This window comes from Polyodon spathula, chromosome 25 (assembly GCF_017654505.1).
Source record: "Polyodon spathula isolate WHYD16114869_AA chromosome 25, ASM1765450v1, whole genome shotgun sequence".
NCBI lineage: Eukaryota > Metazoa > Chordata > Actinopteri > Acipenseriformes > Polyodontidae > Polyodon > Polyodon spathula.
The window spans coordinates 14,092,041-14,110,839 of NC_054558.1; the positions used below are offsets into that span (position 1 = coordinate 14,092,041).

The window sequence follows — 18,799 nt, forward strand, 5'->3', positions numbered from 1 at the left end:
TTTGTAACAAATGTAGGCAGTACAAGCTGTAAAGTTGAACCAAAAACGATCCATATTGTTACCTGTACACTAACTTTTTAATAGTATTTTATATTAAAAAAAATAAAAAAATAGAAGAAGGAAAAAAACATCCACATTCACCTCTATAGAGCTATGTAAACGTGGTTCCTAACCGAAAAACATCGTTCAACCACAAACTTTAAATATATGTTACGGTACCTATTTGGTTTATCAGTAATTTGCAACAGATATTTTTTATTAATTATTAATTAATTAATTAGTTAATTAATTAATAGATTTTTAAAGCTATGTTGAGACACTATTGCGCATTAACGGCTTTAATTGTTTTACAAATACACAAATACACAAATATTTACCATAATGTTTGTATATATCAAAAATAGACACTTCTGTAAAGATATGCGTCTATGGACCTGCATGGTTAGGTTTTCTTCCAAATACGTAGAAAACCTAAAGACTTGCATGCATACTGGTACACAATACTTAAGTTCTCAAAAAAGAAAAAGAAAAAAAAAGAAAAAAAAAACTTTAGAAGTAAACCAATACAAATCAATGGCCTCGTTTTCAAAATATTGAATAGGTTATCTGCCAATAATGCATTATCTCTAGTGCTGCTCTATATAGCTTTGTCAAACTCCTGGGATGGGGGATACGCTAACGATGGTGGTTTTAGAGAGCAGGGTACTTCAACAAAGTGCTGCATTATAGGCAATACGTCATGTCTACATATCTTTCTTCCATTTCTTTTAACACAGTTCGTAGACGTATGATGTTATATTGTGTTGTTTGTTTTTACAACATGTCCAAGCATATAGCGTACTAAATACCTTCCTTGTGCCAGATCGGGGAGAAGAGGGCTGTAGTTTGCTTCAGTTCGCTTCTGCACGTGAAAGGGACAGGTGTCCCGTGCATCTTGTGCAAACCTTTTTTTCTTTTTTTTTTTTTTTTTTTTTTTTTTGTCATTGATTTGCTGGGGGTCAAGAAGAGCTATTTCCTTGTAATGACCGGTGGGTAACGTCTCTGACGGCGAAAAGCTCTTCAAATTGAACTTACCATGCAATGCTTAAATAAAGCAATGGTGGGCTTGGTTAGTACTTGGATGGGAGACCTGAGTGCTATAGGCTGCATGTTAAGCTCATACGAAATATATATATATATATATATATATATATATATATATATATATATATATATATATATGGATGCATATATTTCGGAAGAACGAGAATACTGTTTTTGATTACGCCATATGTCTTTTGTGATGAGTATAAGCTTGATAGCTAACTTGAATGCTGGTGGACTTGTGACCTGATAGTCTGATTTGAACTCGGTCACACAGCAGGAGCAGTAGACGGGTTTATTGGCACCAGTACTATAGGACTATACTGAATGTTTGCACTGAATACTTTGACGTGAATGGAATCAATACAGATGCTGATGTTAGAATGTACTGTTTGGCAACAAACATATTACAGTCAAAATCTCTTAACAATACTCCCGTTAATGTTACCGGACCCGTTTATTATGCTGCTTATTCCATCCGTCGTTTATTAAAACACCCCGGTTTATACACTTCCATTCCACGCCCGTACAGATTCCCACCCAATCACTAGCACTTTAGATATAAGCGCAACATTAAAAGCTTTACCTGAAAGTAAATTGCTGTACAATAGCTATTGAGATGTTCAAAATAAAATTATAAAGGTCGTACACTATAGCATGCAGTGACACTGCCAGGTGTATTGACGGTATTCTTCTTCTTCTTCTTCTTCTTCTTCTTCTTCTTCTTCTTCTTCTTCTTCTTCTTCTTCTTCTTCTTCTTCTTCTTCTTCATAATACTAGTAATTGTTATGGACACTATTGTAATCAATGCAATACCGTTATATGTAAAAAATGTCAACACTTCTGAGTTCTTAGTGCCTATGTTGCCGGGTTTTGATAAACTGATTATAAAACAATGATATAGAGCACTTTTTAAAGCGTATTTATTTATTTATAGGGCTTAACATTAGCCTTGGCTTTTGACCTTTAGTAGTTAATTGCCTGTGTTTGGGAGTGTGTTACAAACGCAAATTCATTTGTATTTAAATAATTTAAAAAAAGTTTTTCAAATGATCAATGATCATACCCACACACCCATATGTATGTACAGTAACAATTGTGAGAAAAGTCTCCCTGTTCAAATGGCTCTACCAAAATCCTGACAAGAGTTTGATCCCCACAGCAGGAAACATCGGAAAAAAATTCTCCTAAACTTTCCTTTAACGAAATGTGCGTTTATTCTATAGATGTGGGATTAAATTGGCCAGACCTCCTTTTCTGCTACTCTAATAAACGTCTTATCCATCAAGTCCCTCCACTGGTAAATCGTTATCGTCCACAAGGTGGCACTGCTACCCACCAAAACGTGTATGCACACCAGGAGTAGTAATCGATTAACTTTACCTAATGCTGCATTGCACTAGAAGGCAGAACCACTAGAAACAAGTTAAGTATTGCACTTGTTTATAGTAAACCAATGCAACTCCAGGACAAACTCCAGCTAAATATATGAAGGTTATTATTAGGGCTATATTAACGAATTCAAAGACGCTGCTTAACACTTTGCTTCAAGGTTTACAAATATTATACACTCATGGTGAATGAACGTTTTTCCCCACGGTGCAGCGTTCACATTGTCCCTTCATTAAACCTTTTTGTTAGGTTTTTGGGGCATCTAAAGTATATAGGAGGCTGTGTGGTTCAATGGTTAAAGAAACGGACTTGTAACCTGGAGGTCGCCGATTCAAATCACAACTCGCCCATTGACTCATTATGTGATCCTGAGGAAGTCACTCAACCTCCTTGTGCTCCATCTTTCGGGTGAGACTTGTTGTAAGTGACTCTGCAGCTGTTGCATAGTCGTCGCCCCCCCGCCCCCAAGAGTCTCGTATCGTGTAAAGCGCTTTGTGATGGTGGCCCACTATGAAGGGCGCTATATAAAAATAACGATTATTACCCCTTTTGTTTTGAATATTTAATTTACATACTTTTTGACTTTTTTTTTTTTTGTTAAATTAGTTAAATGCCTACATATTTAGCATCCTCTTTTACGAGGATACTATTTTATTTATTTTTTTCTCCAGCCGTCCTAAATGACGGCTGGAGGTGACGATTGCCTATTAGGCATTTAAATAGGACTACTACTACTACTACTACTACTAATAATAATAATAATAATAATATAATAATAATAATAATGAAAATTCAAAAATGGGACTAAGGACTGTGATCTGATCAACTAATTATTTTGACTGTGAACCATATGACACTTATTGAGTGAATAACTAAAGTAGAATAATGCATATATTATATATAATTATATATATCACTATTATATTAGTATATATATATATATATATATATATATATATATATATATATATATATATATATATATGCATTCCGAAGTATTATAGTGTCGGTTACTTCAGAGGAACGTACTAACGTTTGGCCTTCATTTAAGGTAGTTTAGCCAGTTATTATGGCCAACCTTTCAACGTCATTTTATGCAGGTCAAAATAATTATTATAATAAAAAACTGCAGTTCTTTTCTTTAAAAAAAAAAAAACAAAAAAAAAAAAACATGTTTTAGTAAACCTCACAAAAAAAATATTTCATCAGATTTTGCCAGAAGAAGGAATTAACACGTTAAATAATTTCACCGTGTACTTTATTTCTGTTAAATTATACTTTATATGCACAAAACAGCGTTACGCAAAATAATAATAGAACAAATAAAAATAAACATTACATTGTAAAACATATAAATACAAAATGTGTTTACAGTCTGATTATTAGACATATATTCAAATCCCGAAGCAGTGTGGAGGTCATTTTCATTAAACTGTTGTGTAGCCATCAACGCAATCATGTTTTATTTTTATTTATTTATTTTTATTTTTTTAGCAACCGTGTTCATCCTATGAATACAAATGTGTCAGTTAGATCAAATTAAACATAATTCTTATGTAACATATTTTAAATAAATCTCAGTATTAAGTTTCATTATTCGTCTGTTTTTTAAATAACAGGCTGTTTATTTGCGCGTCCAAAGTCTTTAAAAAAAATAGAAAAGACGTGTTTTACAGTGTTGAATGACAACTTATAGCGACCTATACAGAACACAAGCTGATACAATGCCACCGCATGTCTAAAACAGAGCATTATCATTATTATAAACGTTTAGATAACTCTGTACAAAGATTTAACAATCTCTCAATAACAACCAGCAATACATCTTTTAACAGCCTGCATTGTCAAAAGTAAACATTTCCAGTCACTCTCCTTTCTTGTCATCCAGCAAAGAAAAAAAAAAAGAAATTTCCCCCAGGCCGAAGTCTTTAGAGTTTGCAACTATTTTCAAAAACTCGATTTTCCTTTTAACAAACCATTGAAGTTTTAGCTTAAAGCCTGTTGTTTTCAAAGGATTAAAAGGGCGCAATCAAAGGTATTCATCTGATAATGTTGCCCTCATCTGAAATATATATCTGCTTCGACAGCAAAACATAAAAAACTAATAAAAACATGACATTCTAGTGTAAAGGTGCATTCCCCAGGACATTAGCAGTGACGTTTCTCTGCATGTGGGCAAGACCAGATAACCTGCTCTGTGCTACAGTCGGAAAAGCACTAAAGGGCGCGTCTCGTGTATTATACAGTATACATATTGCGAATGTCAAACTGAGCCTCTACCACAGCGGGAGCCCCCATTTCATAACTCCACAGCGCAGATGAGAGCCTGCGACACCCGAAGGCAAATTGCCCTTTTCATATTTAAGAACACAGGCAATGTCTGTTTTTTCTTTCTTTCAACAACCATTAGAATCACACAGTTTTTGCACTGGAGTGAGGTCAACGTCTTCTGCATGTAATAGAAGCTTTGTGGCATTATGTTTGCCGGATGTTATTGAAGATTTTGACAAGTTTAGAAGGCTTCTAAAATATATACATTATATATTAATTAATTAATTAATTTTTATTTTATTATCTTTTTTTAATAAATATGAAGTAATTTAACGCTTATTGGCGTATTGAAATAAATGTAATCATAAATAAATAAATACGTATAAATAACACAATAAATAAAGAAATTTCAGGAAATTAGTCAAAATACTCTTTAAAACTAAAAACAAATTATTTAGCTTAGGAGGAGCAAAGGTTCACAAGGTATTCCTTTTTAAAAAGCTCCAGTAATTCTTCGCGTAACAGTTAATTGAACGGCTTTTTGTTAAAGCCGCTGGCATAGATTTCCCAAATGGGAATGGTCTCAAAGTACTTATTTGATTGAAAAGCCGCTGCTTATAGAAGTCTGCTACACAGATTTCGCTGTACCTAGGGGGTCTAAAACCCAATCCCACCTAACTCAGATAGTCCATCTCATGCCTTTACTTCTACCTGAGCTCTTCGGAATAATCGGACCCGCACTGTAAAACGAGTTGATATAAATATTCAGAACGTGGTACTGTTTTTAGTGCTGATGTATTTCAGAAACAGAAAAGTGGGCTGAGCACCCAAAGACCTGTAAAAAACATCACAGGAAAAATATGGCATGTGGACAGGGATAATGTGTTATCCGAACAACTAGGAACATATACATTATAGATCTGTGAAAGACAGTTTCAGTTTTGACCAGCTTAGTTCAATATCCTATATGGATAAAGAAAGTTACTGGATATAGGGCTACATATTTTCAAACAATAAATATAGCAAGACCATCTCTGACGACGTCATTTTCCAGGAGAAGGACTCAGCTGGTCTTTCGGGAAACAGAATGACAGGGACTTCTGCGTGTGACCAACAGGTGGCACTCATTCACAAGCGAACAGTTTAGGCAGAGAGTAGCCCTGCAGCCGCCTCATGCAATAAAATCAGTGGAGAGATCAGCGGAGGCGCCAGGTGAGTAATAAGAAGAGTAATCCACATAGATTGCACGCTGTTTACCCCCATCCACAAGCGCCACAACAGTTACTTATTAACGTTACTATATACAAATAAAGATATGCTACTGATAAAAGCTTGTCTCAAGGCAGAATGCACGAGATAAGCACGTTATTCTACATTCTTTCTTATTCCTCGCATGCAGCCAGCGAGCAATATATATATATTTTATATATTGCACACACGCAAACACAAGCTGGCGTTCACACCTACTGAGGGCCCGAGACACTGTCAGACATTGCTATCAATTTGAGGAGCTCTCAATAATGGAAATTATTCAAACCAGAGCTATATAATACAAGAAACTAATTAAAACATATGAATAAATAGAACCATAACCTCAATTCAAACACACGCACACACGCACGCACATTTTTATTTCTGATGGTTGTGGTTAAACTTTGAATATTGTGTACCTCAAACGAGTCAAGTACTTTGTATATGTAGTTTATGTATGCATGTATTATTTTATGGTTTAGGGATTCCAGGTTGATCATCTTATTATTGACAAAGAATGGTGGTATCTCTTAATTTAAAATTAAACGTGGATTATTATTATCCTTTTTTTTTGGGGGGGGGGGGGGGGGGGGGTTCCTGCTTTGGAAAATATGTACACTGACCCGTGTCAATCCTTCTTTTTAGTTATATTTGAGTTTTTATTAATATTTGTTTTATTATCCTTTTATTTATTTTAAAGCTGTTGACTGCGTAAACTGCACGGTCATGTTCAGCCAATCACAGCGTTTGATTTATCCAAGCCATTTTATAAGCATCAAAAACGGGCTTTTTTTTTTTTCAAACTTTTTTTTATTGTTTCTTAAAAATAAATAAATAAATAAATAAATAAATAAATAAATAACTACACGGCCAGACATCCAAGTGTATTTCAATATTTTATTGAAACTTTCAAGAAACATAAAAAAAAAAAAAAAAAATCCATACAAGAAGCCATGAACACTTTTAGAAACACAAAGTAAACCTTCATATTTTAAGCACTATCGGCACTTTTACTTTCAAGCTGCATTAAAAACAAATCCATTCAGCTTTTGACACTCAAGAAAATAGGAGAAAAGAGTAAAAGGAAAACAATCTTCATCGTATTTTCAACCACTGGCGAGCTTGCCTCTTTATTATTTGGAACAGACAGTAGAACTTTTAACACTGATACAAAGCTATAATGGCACGTCATTTTCTTTGCAATTATTAGAATTACACACTGCGAAAGGGCGGTTGGTGCTCTCATGGTATTTGAGCACACAGATTTCCTATTATGAACCTGTTTTAAAGTTTTAAATGTAGACAACTTAAACGAATAAACTGCCTTTATGTACATATATATTTACAACATCAATAAATTAAACATAGAATCTCAAGTACTCTAATTCGATATATTTACACGCAATGTCAAATAATTACATAAATATCTTCTTGTTTATAGTCCAAGGTTCCTTTTATTTTTATTTTCATTTTTTAGTAATTATTTTATGTGTTTTATTATTGTTAAAAATGGTTTAATTATGGACAATTTGTGCTGGAAAAAAAAAAAAAAAAACTGAATACAAGTTAACACTGTTCAAGTTCCATAAAGGCTTCGTCCCAAAAATTTCCATTTTTGAATATGTCATTTTTCAATAAGGGTCCGGGTTATCTGTTGCTTTATCTTTTTTTTTTTTTTTTTTTTTTTTTCCTGCAGTGTAAGTATTGCTACTACTGTTAATCTCGGTGAACTTAAAATAATTAAGAGAAAACAAAAGGAAACCTTGACATAAGGACATGCAAAGTCTTTACTTTTTTCAGACATCATCAAACTATTATTATATATAACCAGGAATAGCTTTACAAACAATCAAAACAAATCTTTAGTAATCTATTATTTCTATTATGTGTCTCAGTTCTTAGCCAGAACCAGAAAAGTATAATTTTTAAGTCATAGAAACACTGGAGGAGATGGCGTAGCAGCAACGTTCTATTTTTATTTTTCATACAATCTCTCCAGTCTCTCCAATACTGCTGTGGTATTCAAAATACAGAAATAAGTGATACGTAGATGTTCAAAGTAGCCGGAGAGATGTATTTATTTATTATTATTATTATTATTATTATTTATTATTATTATTATTATTATTATTATTATTATTATTTACTTATTTATTTTAAACAAAGTGCATTGAAAAGATTGGTTTGATAGATCTGCAAAAAAACAAACCCGCCTTAGCTGGAGACGGAACTCCTTTAATTAGTTGGTTATCTTTTAGTGATTCTTTTTTCACCGTTCTCTACGGAGACCCGCTTCTGTCCTGTTTAGAGTCAAGTCCGCTGACCAAGCGTTGGATGTTTTGTAGTTCGTTGATCGACTTCTTTTCTGAGCACATTTTTGGAGAAAGGGAGACCGATCCTAAAGATACAGTGGAGGACCTGCTGTTGACCTCGGAGACAGAGTCCATAGCTGCGGAGACCGGGCTGGTTGCCATGCTGCTTGCCTTGGGCTCTTCTGCGCTGTTGGCCATAGTGTGCAGTGCCGTGGTAAGTAGGGTGCTGCTGTCCGACAGGCCCATAGGAATGGAGTAAGGACTGTACCGGAGACGGGGGCGCACTGCGTTCAGAAAAGGGTGGCGATGCACAGAGGACGACGCTGCTGAAGAGGCTGAGGCAGCTGCAGCTGCCGCCATGTAGGTGTATGGATAAGGGAAAAGGCTTCCGAATGGAGACATTGCCAGACCCTGCAAATAAAGGAAGCCCATTAAACTAGTTCACATAGATAACAAGCAACTTAGCATTCACCAACTTTCTAGTTCAACAGCAATGGCAAAAAGTTTTGAATCAACTAGAATTATAGGATTGAGACATAATATATATTTTTCAACGTTTGTCAGTTTGTCGTTAAGAATATAGAAAACTGCAAGCTTTATGTATTTCAATATGTTAACATCATTCAGCAGGTTCCATTAGACTTTAAATGAGTTAATTCTATAGAGTGATGCAAGGCTTTTGGCCAGAGCTGTACAATCAAAACCAGCGTTAACATTTTTCTGGATTGCATATCATTCTGAGAGGCCCATGGGGGAATCCTCTGTAACTTAATAAGGCAATGTGGAGTTGGAAGCTGCTGAACAGTGCAGAACTGTACGAGTCCCGCAGTCTTTTTTGTGGTGTTGATAGCATTAGATTTTTCCAACAGGTATGTTACCCAACCAGTCCCGTCGCTGGAATTGCGTTGTGATCTAGAAAGTTACATCTTTGTAACTAGTATTGATAATGAGGCTCAAGTGAAGTCTTGAGATTATATCATAATTTACACTGTGTATACTAGTTTACGAATATGAGATTGGGGTAGTTTTCGACCAAAATGTATTTCATATTAATAACAATAAAACAGCTTGAAATTAACCGGTATTTTATTCCAGACATTTTGGACAGCTGCAGTTGTGTATTATAATGATAGTTTTCTTATAAAACTTTTTGAAAAGCAATTGTAGTTTAATTTACTTGAGTTAATGTACTGTATGTATTTTCTGGTTTTACATAAAAGACTATTTAAGATTAAGATAATCTCCAAGAACGAGGCCCAATTTGGACATTAATAATTATACGTATTACCACGTCCTTAAGCGTGTCTTACCTGTGAAGCCAGTACGTGCTGCTGTAAGTGGAAGGGGAGTGAAGAAGCTGCAGTCAGTCCTTGGGGTGAGGAGGCGATGCTCGCGGTGTCCATCGTGCTAACACCCGCTGACGACACAGCTGCAAGCAAGGGGCCCATACCTGCAGCAGCCATGTTAGAAAACGCGCTGCCCATGTTAAACTGGCTTGGGTGCAAGAGAAATGGGTGCGTAGCACTCAGAGGGTTAAAAAATTGCTGTCCAGTCAAACCAGGTGGAAATCCAAAATGATGCATATGTCCCTGACTCAAGTGAGCGCTGCTGTCCGTTTGAATCGTCAATGGCACATACGTTTCCTTGTTCGGTGGCCTGCACTCCTCCACTTTAGGAGGGTCAAGGATAGGACTTTTAATGTCCTGCCTGCCCGGCATCCCTGTCGTGCTCGAGGTGATGGTGGCGGGGCTCTGTTTGGAGTCTGCGGGTCTCCGTTCAGTCCTCGGGGGCTCCTCTCGACCCCTGCTCACAGGGTCATTAGCGGTAAATACGTATTTTTTGGACGGGCTCTCTTTCTCGTCCCTCGAGTCCTCATTAGTTGTAGTGGAGATCTTACTGGAGTCGTTTCGCTCCGGTTGGTGCCCATCTTTGCTTTCGTTGTCGCTGTCTAAATCACTGGGACAGAGATCTGCCAGGAAAAAAAGAAAAAAAAAAGAATTTGAGAGGCATGTTCGAGTAACACGTAGGATATCAAATCAGAACCAAGAAAACAATGATCCAATATAAAGTATAGGACTCAAGTTGTTCTTTCTGGGTTAACAAGGGATTTTATCCTTTAGAATGTTTACTTGAAGATTGGATTAAATACTTTAAAAATATATAGCCCTGCCTATATACAGCTGGACTGAATTACTGTTGGTAGAAACACCAGCATGGAACCCAAGGGTTCAATAAGTTACATATGAAGGAGAAATAACATGTCTGAAACAACCATATCAGAAAAAGTCTGCACTGAAAATTGTTTGAGAATAAAATCAGATGTAACAGATTTCAATCACACCGTAGTGTTTATTTATTTATTTATTTATAATATTTGAGAAAGGTGCTTAAAAAGTGTACCCAGAAGCTACAAAACATACAAACATGGTCCTAAAAATATGTTGCATATTTAGTGTTGCATTTTGTTTTTTTATTCCACAGAAATAAACAAACAAACAAACAAAAAACTGAATGACAGACAATAAATAATGTTTAATAGTTATGTATGTACACATGTAGGCTAGACCAGGCAAAAAAATACAACTTTTATATCTTGCATATAAAACATTATTATTATTATTATTATTATTATTATTATTATTATTATTATTATTATTATTATTATTATTAGTAGTAGTAGTAGTAGTAGTAGTAGTAGTAGTAGTAGTAGTAGTAGTGGTGGTGGTAGTAGTAGTGGTGGTAGTAGTAGTAGTAGTTATATACTGGTACATAAAACATGGAGTGTATTATTCATATCCTGCAAAGTCTTGCAAGTGAGAGAACTGAGATTACAAAGAACCGTACAAAATACAAATGATTTCAGGAACAGCTGAACGGTGTTGCTAACAAAACGTTTAGTGTTTAAAATACAAAATTCTTTGAAAATGCAAAGGTTGGCGTTTCCCTTTATCTGAATTTATGATTTATCTGAACCTAAACCATTTACTTTGCCAACAGTATCACACAGAGAAATGTGGAAATGAAGACACATCCCTGAGCCGATTTCAGGGATAAAAGATAAAGATCTACAAAGCTTCCACAGACTTTAGAATCGCATTGGAAACAAACCCAACCTGTGTGCGTAGCGTTAGACAGTAGTAGCTAACCTTTCAGAGTCGACATAGCCGGAGATAAGGCCTGACCAAAGCATTTGAAGGTCGCTTGCTCGCTGGAAGACTCGTCCGATGTCCCGTTGTCTTTTTTCTGGTGCTCCTCATAAGATCTCATGGACTGCAAGGCCAACTGTTTCCTGTTTAGTCAAATAACATGTGTTCAAATTTATATATATATATATATATATATATATATATATATATATATATATATATATATATATATATATATATATATATATATAAAACTATATATTATTAAAAAACAGCGGGCAATGTAATTTCTAGAACAGAACAGCGGGAGACTTTATTGTTCACTTACCCTTTCACTTTACTGATAAATTCACTTACTTTTCTCATTACTGCAGTTGCAGAATAACAATTAAACCGCATATCAAAAGGAACCTCAATATGCATTTAAAAAAAAACAAAAAAAACTAAATGCACGCAAAAGAGAACTTATTACAGCCTCAAGACTCGATTATAATATGACTTGTTGAGTGCCACTTTTTTTTATCAGTCTCGTGTATAATATCTGGGGTAACTATAATCATATATACACATTCTCAGTATCGTGTTTCAACGCAGGTTTTGCCTTCTCACTGTAAAAATCAAAGCGTTCTGTGTACATGCAAACAGTTCGCATGTTATAACAGGAACACGGTTTACTGCGTGATCTGTTTTTTATTTTTTATTTTATTTTCTTATTTTTTTTTTATTGCTCGAGCTTACCTCTTCTCTCTTCTGCCGTTGCCGGTGTCACGAAAGCCCTTGGCAAAGGGATTGTGGTCAATTTTTAACTGAGTTATCTGGGGGAAAAATTGAGTAAAATAACATAATTGTAAGGATTTGTATTGCTTCAAATTGTTTACGTATGTATTGCATTCATGGGCTGTATCAACTGAGAGAACTGTTCTTTATGCATTCACAGGAAGCCATCATTATTAGCAGTCATTATTAGCCGCCATTATTAATTTGCAATTAATAATATAATGACACTAATATGTTAGTGAGGTGCTTAGCAATACTTTCCTTACATAAAGTGGTAAGCTTCTTATGCAGTAGAAACGTGACCCGATACCCAAACTACATATTTCTTAGCTTAGTGTAGCTGCCGCTTTGAAGTTTTCAGATAGGGTTGTGTGTTTCATCTACTTGCAGATCATTGTGGTAACCAAAACATTTTAATATACTTTCACCAAGATGAAGTAAACGGAAAATCGTACAGTTCCTGGAGTTTGTCCTGAAGTTTAGGGCTAGTTTGTATTTTTTCTTGTTTTGTCTTAGGGATGTATTTCTTAATTTATTTAAAGCAATTGCAATGTACTCATTTTAAAACATTATACACTGTATTGTAATGTATAATATTTAAACCATTATGACTAGTTATAACGTTTATCGACGATGATTCAATATAGTCTGGTCTATGTGGCAACGTTATTTCAAACTAACACTTCTGACACTGTTTTAAATATATGCAATCGTCTTTGGAATTTATTTTTTGTGCTTTAAATAAATGACCCATGTTTAACCTGTTTTTTGTCTAGTAAATTCAAATAGCACTCGCAGGCTGTTCAAGTATATCAATCTGTTCCTTCCTGTGCTTTGCAGGCAGACCTAACATTTTGCTACTATATTAGTTTACTGGAAAAGTAAACACCGATGACCCTTGCACGCATTTGGATAACAAAATGTACTCCAGATCGTCTATTAGAGACAGTTAAGTAAACACATAGGGTTTCTCTCGTTTTTAATCACATCTTGACCCAATTATGGCCTCTAAATTAGAATTCGGCAAATGATTATGAAAATGAACGTCGAGCACGGGCTGGGTGCTTTTAAGATACATAAGATGGCTGTGTAATTTACACTGTAATCCCAGCTGTGTCATCGCACTGCAACGGCACAGACTTCAAAACCTTGCTTTATTTATTAACGCAACACATCACAGATTGTTTTAATTATAATCTCTGTGTATGCATTCATTTGCACCTGCCACTGTGCATGTTAAAATATTTAAATACGAACATGTTTAATAATTCCGTGTCATGTTGAACCTCATATCAAAACCTATGATTTACAGTATCGCATAGATTTTGATGTTTAATGTGGTAAAGAGTATCGTTTAAATACGACCCAATAAGCGCAAACACACACACACACACACACACACACACACACACACACACACACACACACACACACACACACACACACACACCTTCTACAATTATCACCCTAATACAATTAAAAGAAAAACAATAACAAATAACACAACCATTTAGTCTAGAGAGAAAATTAACTGTTTGTATCACATTATCAATTTGAAAACACAAACTGCATAGGCTAGCTGAAATGTATCGGAAGATGAACCTATGGTTGCACCAAGGCGTGTTTTTATGTTATTATTATTATTATTATTATTATTATTATTATTATTATTATTATTATTATTATTATTATTATTATTTGGACTGTAGTGACAGTTACTGTAAATGGTTTGGTGTTGCGCAATGCTTGCCCCGCGTTAGATAAGAACTGACAGGGTGTACATTTGCCTTTTAAAAAAGCAGACTCAAAGTAATCTTCTCGCTCAGAACAGCAGTTATTGTTTCAATAAAGGGAATGCAATGGGAAAAACGATAAGGTAATCCGCCCAGCAATAAAGGCCAGTGCACAAAATATCTCGTAACAAGCATAGCTTTCACATCTGCTGGATCTGTTAAAACAGCCATAAATAATATAAAAGTTAATATGTGTGTCAGGGGCATGCATGGTCTTTGTGCGTCCACACTGCACAATATAAACAAGCAGGCTCCCAGAAGCAACAAACAAGACATGCATTAAAACCACCCGCTATTAAAACACACACACACACACACACACACACACACACACACACACACACACACACACACACACACACACACACACACACACATACAGTCTGATGATCCTCTTACCTTATCGTTCTGGTATGCAGTCACGGCTATGAAATCGGTTTCTGGGAATACATAAGTCCGAAACGTACTGTACGGAAGCTTTAAAATATCGTTGGCCCTCACGATGTGAAACCTGGGCTGGTATTTGTGCATGGAGTTCAGAATGGTCTGCAAGCAAGAAATAATCATGGGTTTAAAAACGAAACACATCCGCAAGCGCGCGCGCACACACACACACACACACACACACACACACACACACACACACACACACACACACACACACACACACACACACAGAAACTTCCCCTTGAATTACCAGCTAAATTCCATCGAAGCACGTCAAAAACACTATGAAAGATTATGTTGTATTCTATCATATATATAGAAGTATACCTGTATGTATACAGCGTGTTAAGATAACATGTAAGTCTATGTATTTACCCAGATTCTCTATAGTGAAATTTGGAATGGCAAGGGCCTATCAATAACGTCTTCATTAGAAAATATACCATATTTCACTTTCTATTAGAAGTGTCCTTATCACTTAATACAGACGATCTATGGATGTCCCTTCGTGATAATGGTCTATCATGTTTCAATATAGTCTCGCCTATTTGACAAAGCTACTGTAAACTCACCCACTTTCCTGTATTGTTTTATGTCAGATTACCGTGTTCTTAATTTGTCCAAATTTGGTAAATCTATTTTAATTTAAATCTCTGCTACAAGTGCACGTGGCAATGTTAGAATCGCGAATCTTTCGTAGCTTCCAGAAATGACGAAAAACACAGTGGAAAAATACTTCCATGTTATAGAATGTAGGCAAGCAAAAGGCAAACAGATTAATGAAAGAACACATATACAAATGAATTATTAAGAATAAAAAATAACACAGATTTTCATTGCTAAGCATAAATTACATAGTATGCATTTTTAAAGCTTAATAATAATTATCCAAACTCATAAATCTATTTTTTTTTTTTTTTTTTTTTTTTTTTTATATACATTTTATAAATAGATATTTTAATTGCACTTACAAATCCATGCTTATCGGAGATGTTGTTTGTCAGTTTAAGTTTGTGAAAATTGACAACCTTGGACATCCATTGCTCTCCAGTGGCCGGGCTGTCTGGGTGAATGTACATTCGCTTGGGCATTTCGGGATCAGCCTTCCCTGCTACCATCCAGCGAGAGTTGTGGAATTTGTACCTGCAGTCGTCGGCCGCAACGATATCCATCAACAAAATATACTTGGCTTTTTTATCCAAACCAGTGCATCTCACTTTAAACGGAGGGAACATTCGCCTTAAAAAAATAGAAATTATGTAAATAAATATATACATTTATCAAAGTCATTTTCTGTTTTTAATCGATTTCCATTGTAGATTCAATTAAATGCACTCTAGTTTATGTAATACAAAAACCACAGAACATTAAATGGAATAGACAGTTTTCACAGGTAAGGTAACAAAGAGGCTTTAATTAAGTCGGTCATGCACATTATGTTATAATGTTATCTTTATTTTTGTATTTTAATAAGTAAGGAAATAAGTTAAGGTTATATTACATTTGTATATTTTTAATTACAGGGTAAATGTATACACATAGCAGTTTTAATTTCTACTAAACATGAGTGAATAATAATAATAATAATAATAATAATAATAATAATAATAATAATAAATAATAATAATAATAATAATAATACGTCAATTCAGTGGGTAAAAAAACGTCAATTGGCTTAACCTTTACAGATAACGTTTAGCGACCTATAAAATGAGATTCATGTATGATTTATGTATTTTAATAATGCCACAGTATAGATGAAAGTATCATGCTTTAGAACTACATTCGTGTAGCATTGTGCTAGTGCTCTCTGGACTACAGCAGGATGCCACAAATGTGCTTTCTGTTGTACCAGGCTGGTGGCATAAAGAAATCTTCGTTTAAAAGAAAACACATGAAGCCAAGCCAACAAATCTAAAAATACCCGAGAAAGAATATTATATATATATATATATATATATATATATATTTATATATATATATATATAATCGATTATATATATATATATATATATATATATATATATATATATATGTGTGTGTGTGTGTGTGTGTGTGTGTGTGTGTGTGTGTGTGTGTTTCAGTTGAAAAAAAAGGCTGTACAAACTTTGACCACAATTAACACGAAAAGATAAGAGTAACTTGATAAAGTAATCAGGTGATTTTGTTAACCTCGGTTCAGATTGCTGAAGCCTCCACTTTTATGGTTTTATAATCACCAATTGGTGCCATAAAAAAGAAGTGCAAGTTAAAATGTGACTAAGGAAGGTGGTGCCATTGAAATAATTACAGTTTCGGGTTTGCACCAAACGGGATTTTATTATATTATTATATTATTATATTATTATTTCATATTATTAATAATATTATTAACGTACATTTAATTGTTTTATTTTATATTTTCACGAACCCATTTAACGATAACCCAGAATTATGTAATATGTATTCTTTGTTCAAACATAGGCCATAGAGAAGCATTCAGCTGACAAATTCAAAAACTTGGAAAGAAAAGTGTTGAGTCGTATCTGGAGTGTGGGGGTTCACACTGATCTTTGAAGTTAAAAGGAGAGGCTAGGCTTACCTTCCTGATTTCGTGATAACCATTTCAGTACCGCGCTTGTGGAACTGCTCCCAAAGATCCTTAGATTCCAAGTGGACTTTGGGGTCATCTTCAACCTCTTCTTCGGGCTCTAGCGTTTTGAGAGGCCTGAGATGGGCGGCAGCTGCCTGGTGACCAAGAGAAGAGAAGTGCAGGCCAGTCTCTGCAGCGCCAACCAGCTGATCCATAATGGGCTTGCCAAGGGCTCCCGGGAGGGAGAGCGCCGCAGCACCGTTCGGGGGCAACGCAAGAGCCGGGAAAAAGGAATGCTGGTGCCCCAACATAGCACTCATTGCAAAGTCCGGCGCACGGTGAGATAAAAATGGATGATATGCCATACTCGTTCCTGGAAAAACTGGATCTATCATCGGTAAATTCATCCACTCCACCAACGAATCTCCAGGTGTTGCTTATTTTGTGTGTGGTTTTATTTGATCAATACCTCCTTTAGCAGCACATTTTCTTTCGCCAAGGAAAAAAAAAGTTTTAAGTTTTAAGGCTTGCAAGTGTCAAACCCAAAGACTTATCCCACTAAAACTATCCGCTGGCAAGGTAAGAAATCTTGTTTTTTTATTATTATTGTTATTATTATTTATATTTGTTTATCCAAAAAAAAAAAAAAACAGAAAATCAAAATTAGAAATGTGATCCCCTTCTCTCTTCGGCGTTGTGCATTGAAAGTTAAATACGGTTACTTTTTTCTTGTCGCATGGCCAATATATAAAAATATATCTCAAGAATGCGCGTGCAGGGAAGCCAGAGGGATTTAGTTAGGCTTTTTTTTCCTTTAAAAAGGGGTATGCCTTTTTTATCTCTTGCAGCAAAATATTTGCACCAGTAGATCTTTTGAGATGCGTCGCTTGTATAGAACAATTCGTATCTTTCCCTGCACCGCGAATAAAGAAGAACAGAGACAGGCTCCAGTGAGAGGAAAGAGAGAAGGCGAAACCTTAACACCAAGACTTTCCCTGCGCTTGTGTGCGCTCTGGGCTCCGGATTCTATGGATGTGTTGTGTGTTGCAAGGAGTAGGGCCCTGTTGATTGGCTATTTGACGCTTTCGGACCAATTGTGTTGCTCTATAGGCGTGGTTTTGACAGGTCGAGTGGAGGGGAAAGAGCTGAGTTATAAAAAGAAGGTGTCGGAAACTGTAACGTTACAGCTAAGCATCACTACTACTCCGTGCCGTGTGAATATGTCAACATTATTAAGGAGGGAGGGTCTAACTAGCACGGAGGCTCAGCCTCCTCTAGGTGGCTGTATCCACAGGAAATCGCCAAGACCTCTATCTGTGTGCGCGGCTCAAGAGCTGCTCTTCATTTCGAGTATGCAGTCCTAGTGTTAAGCATGCGTTATGCCTGCATGATAGATAGACCCAGCTGCACAGATATGTATCGCATTTCTTTATATTAAGTTGACTATAAAGTTAAATGTGCAATTGTTAAGAACACTTGAAGTGAAATGCAAGCATCATAACATTATATGTTACTTTTTTAAAAGGGATTCTAGATTTTAAAAGAAAACGTTTTCATGTTTTTTTTTTTTTTAAGTCCGTCTGTTTTTGGTTTCTAGGACTGTCTTCAGTTCCTGCTCATATGTGTGTGTCTCCTAAATTCACCTCCACTTACCTCTAATTCTCCAATCCGGGATGGTAATATCTGTCTGGACCGCATGTATGCTACTCTCCCCTCCTATCCGAGGAGTGATCTATGCTTAACGTATAAGACAAC

At 35.5% G+C, this 18,799-nt stretch overlaps 1 protein-coding gene across 1 annotated transcript; it reads right to left on the reverse strand.

Annotated features, from left to right (window-relative positions):
* Positions 1–6,941: 6,941 nt before the first annotated feature.
* On the reverse strand, positions 6,942–18,059 carry LOC121299803 (T-box transcription factor TBX3-like). Its single transcript, XM_041227893.1, has 7 exons — positions 17,054–18,059; positions 15,444–15,711; positions 14,425–14,571; positions 12,194–12,270; positions 11,456–11,598; positions 9,620–10,278; positions 6,942–8,720 (listed from the first exon to the last, which is right to left on the reverse strand). The coding sequence occupies exons 1-7, from the start codon at positions 17,449–17,451 to the stop codon at positions 8,277–8,279; spliced, it is 2,136 nt and encodes a 711-aa protein (XP_041083827.1). The 5' UTR covers positions 17,452–18,059; the 3' UTR covers positions 6,942–8,276.
* Between the last annotated feature and the right edge of the window lie 740 nt (positions 18,060–18,799).

What these genes read in the sequence shown, in the direction of transcription:
- LOC121299803 (XM_041227893.1), bottom strand. Translation starts at nt 17,451, where the DNA reads ATGAATTTACCGATGATAGATCCAGTTTTTCCAGGAACGAGTATGGCA. An exon ending in CTGCATACCAGAACGATAAG is followed by an intron (nt 12,271 to 14,424) that starts GTAAGAGGATCA and finishes TTTTTCCCCCAG; the next exon opens with ATAACTCAGTTAAAAATTGA. An exon ending in AGCACGTACTGGCTTCACAG is followed by an intron (nt 8,721 to 9,619) that starts GTAAGACACGCT and finishes CTTTATTTGCAG; the next exon opens with GGTCTGGCAATGTCTCCATT.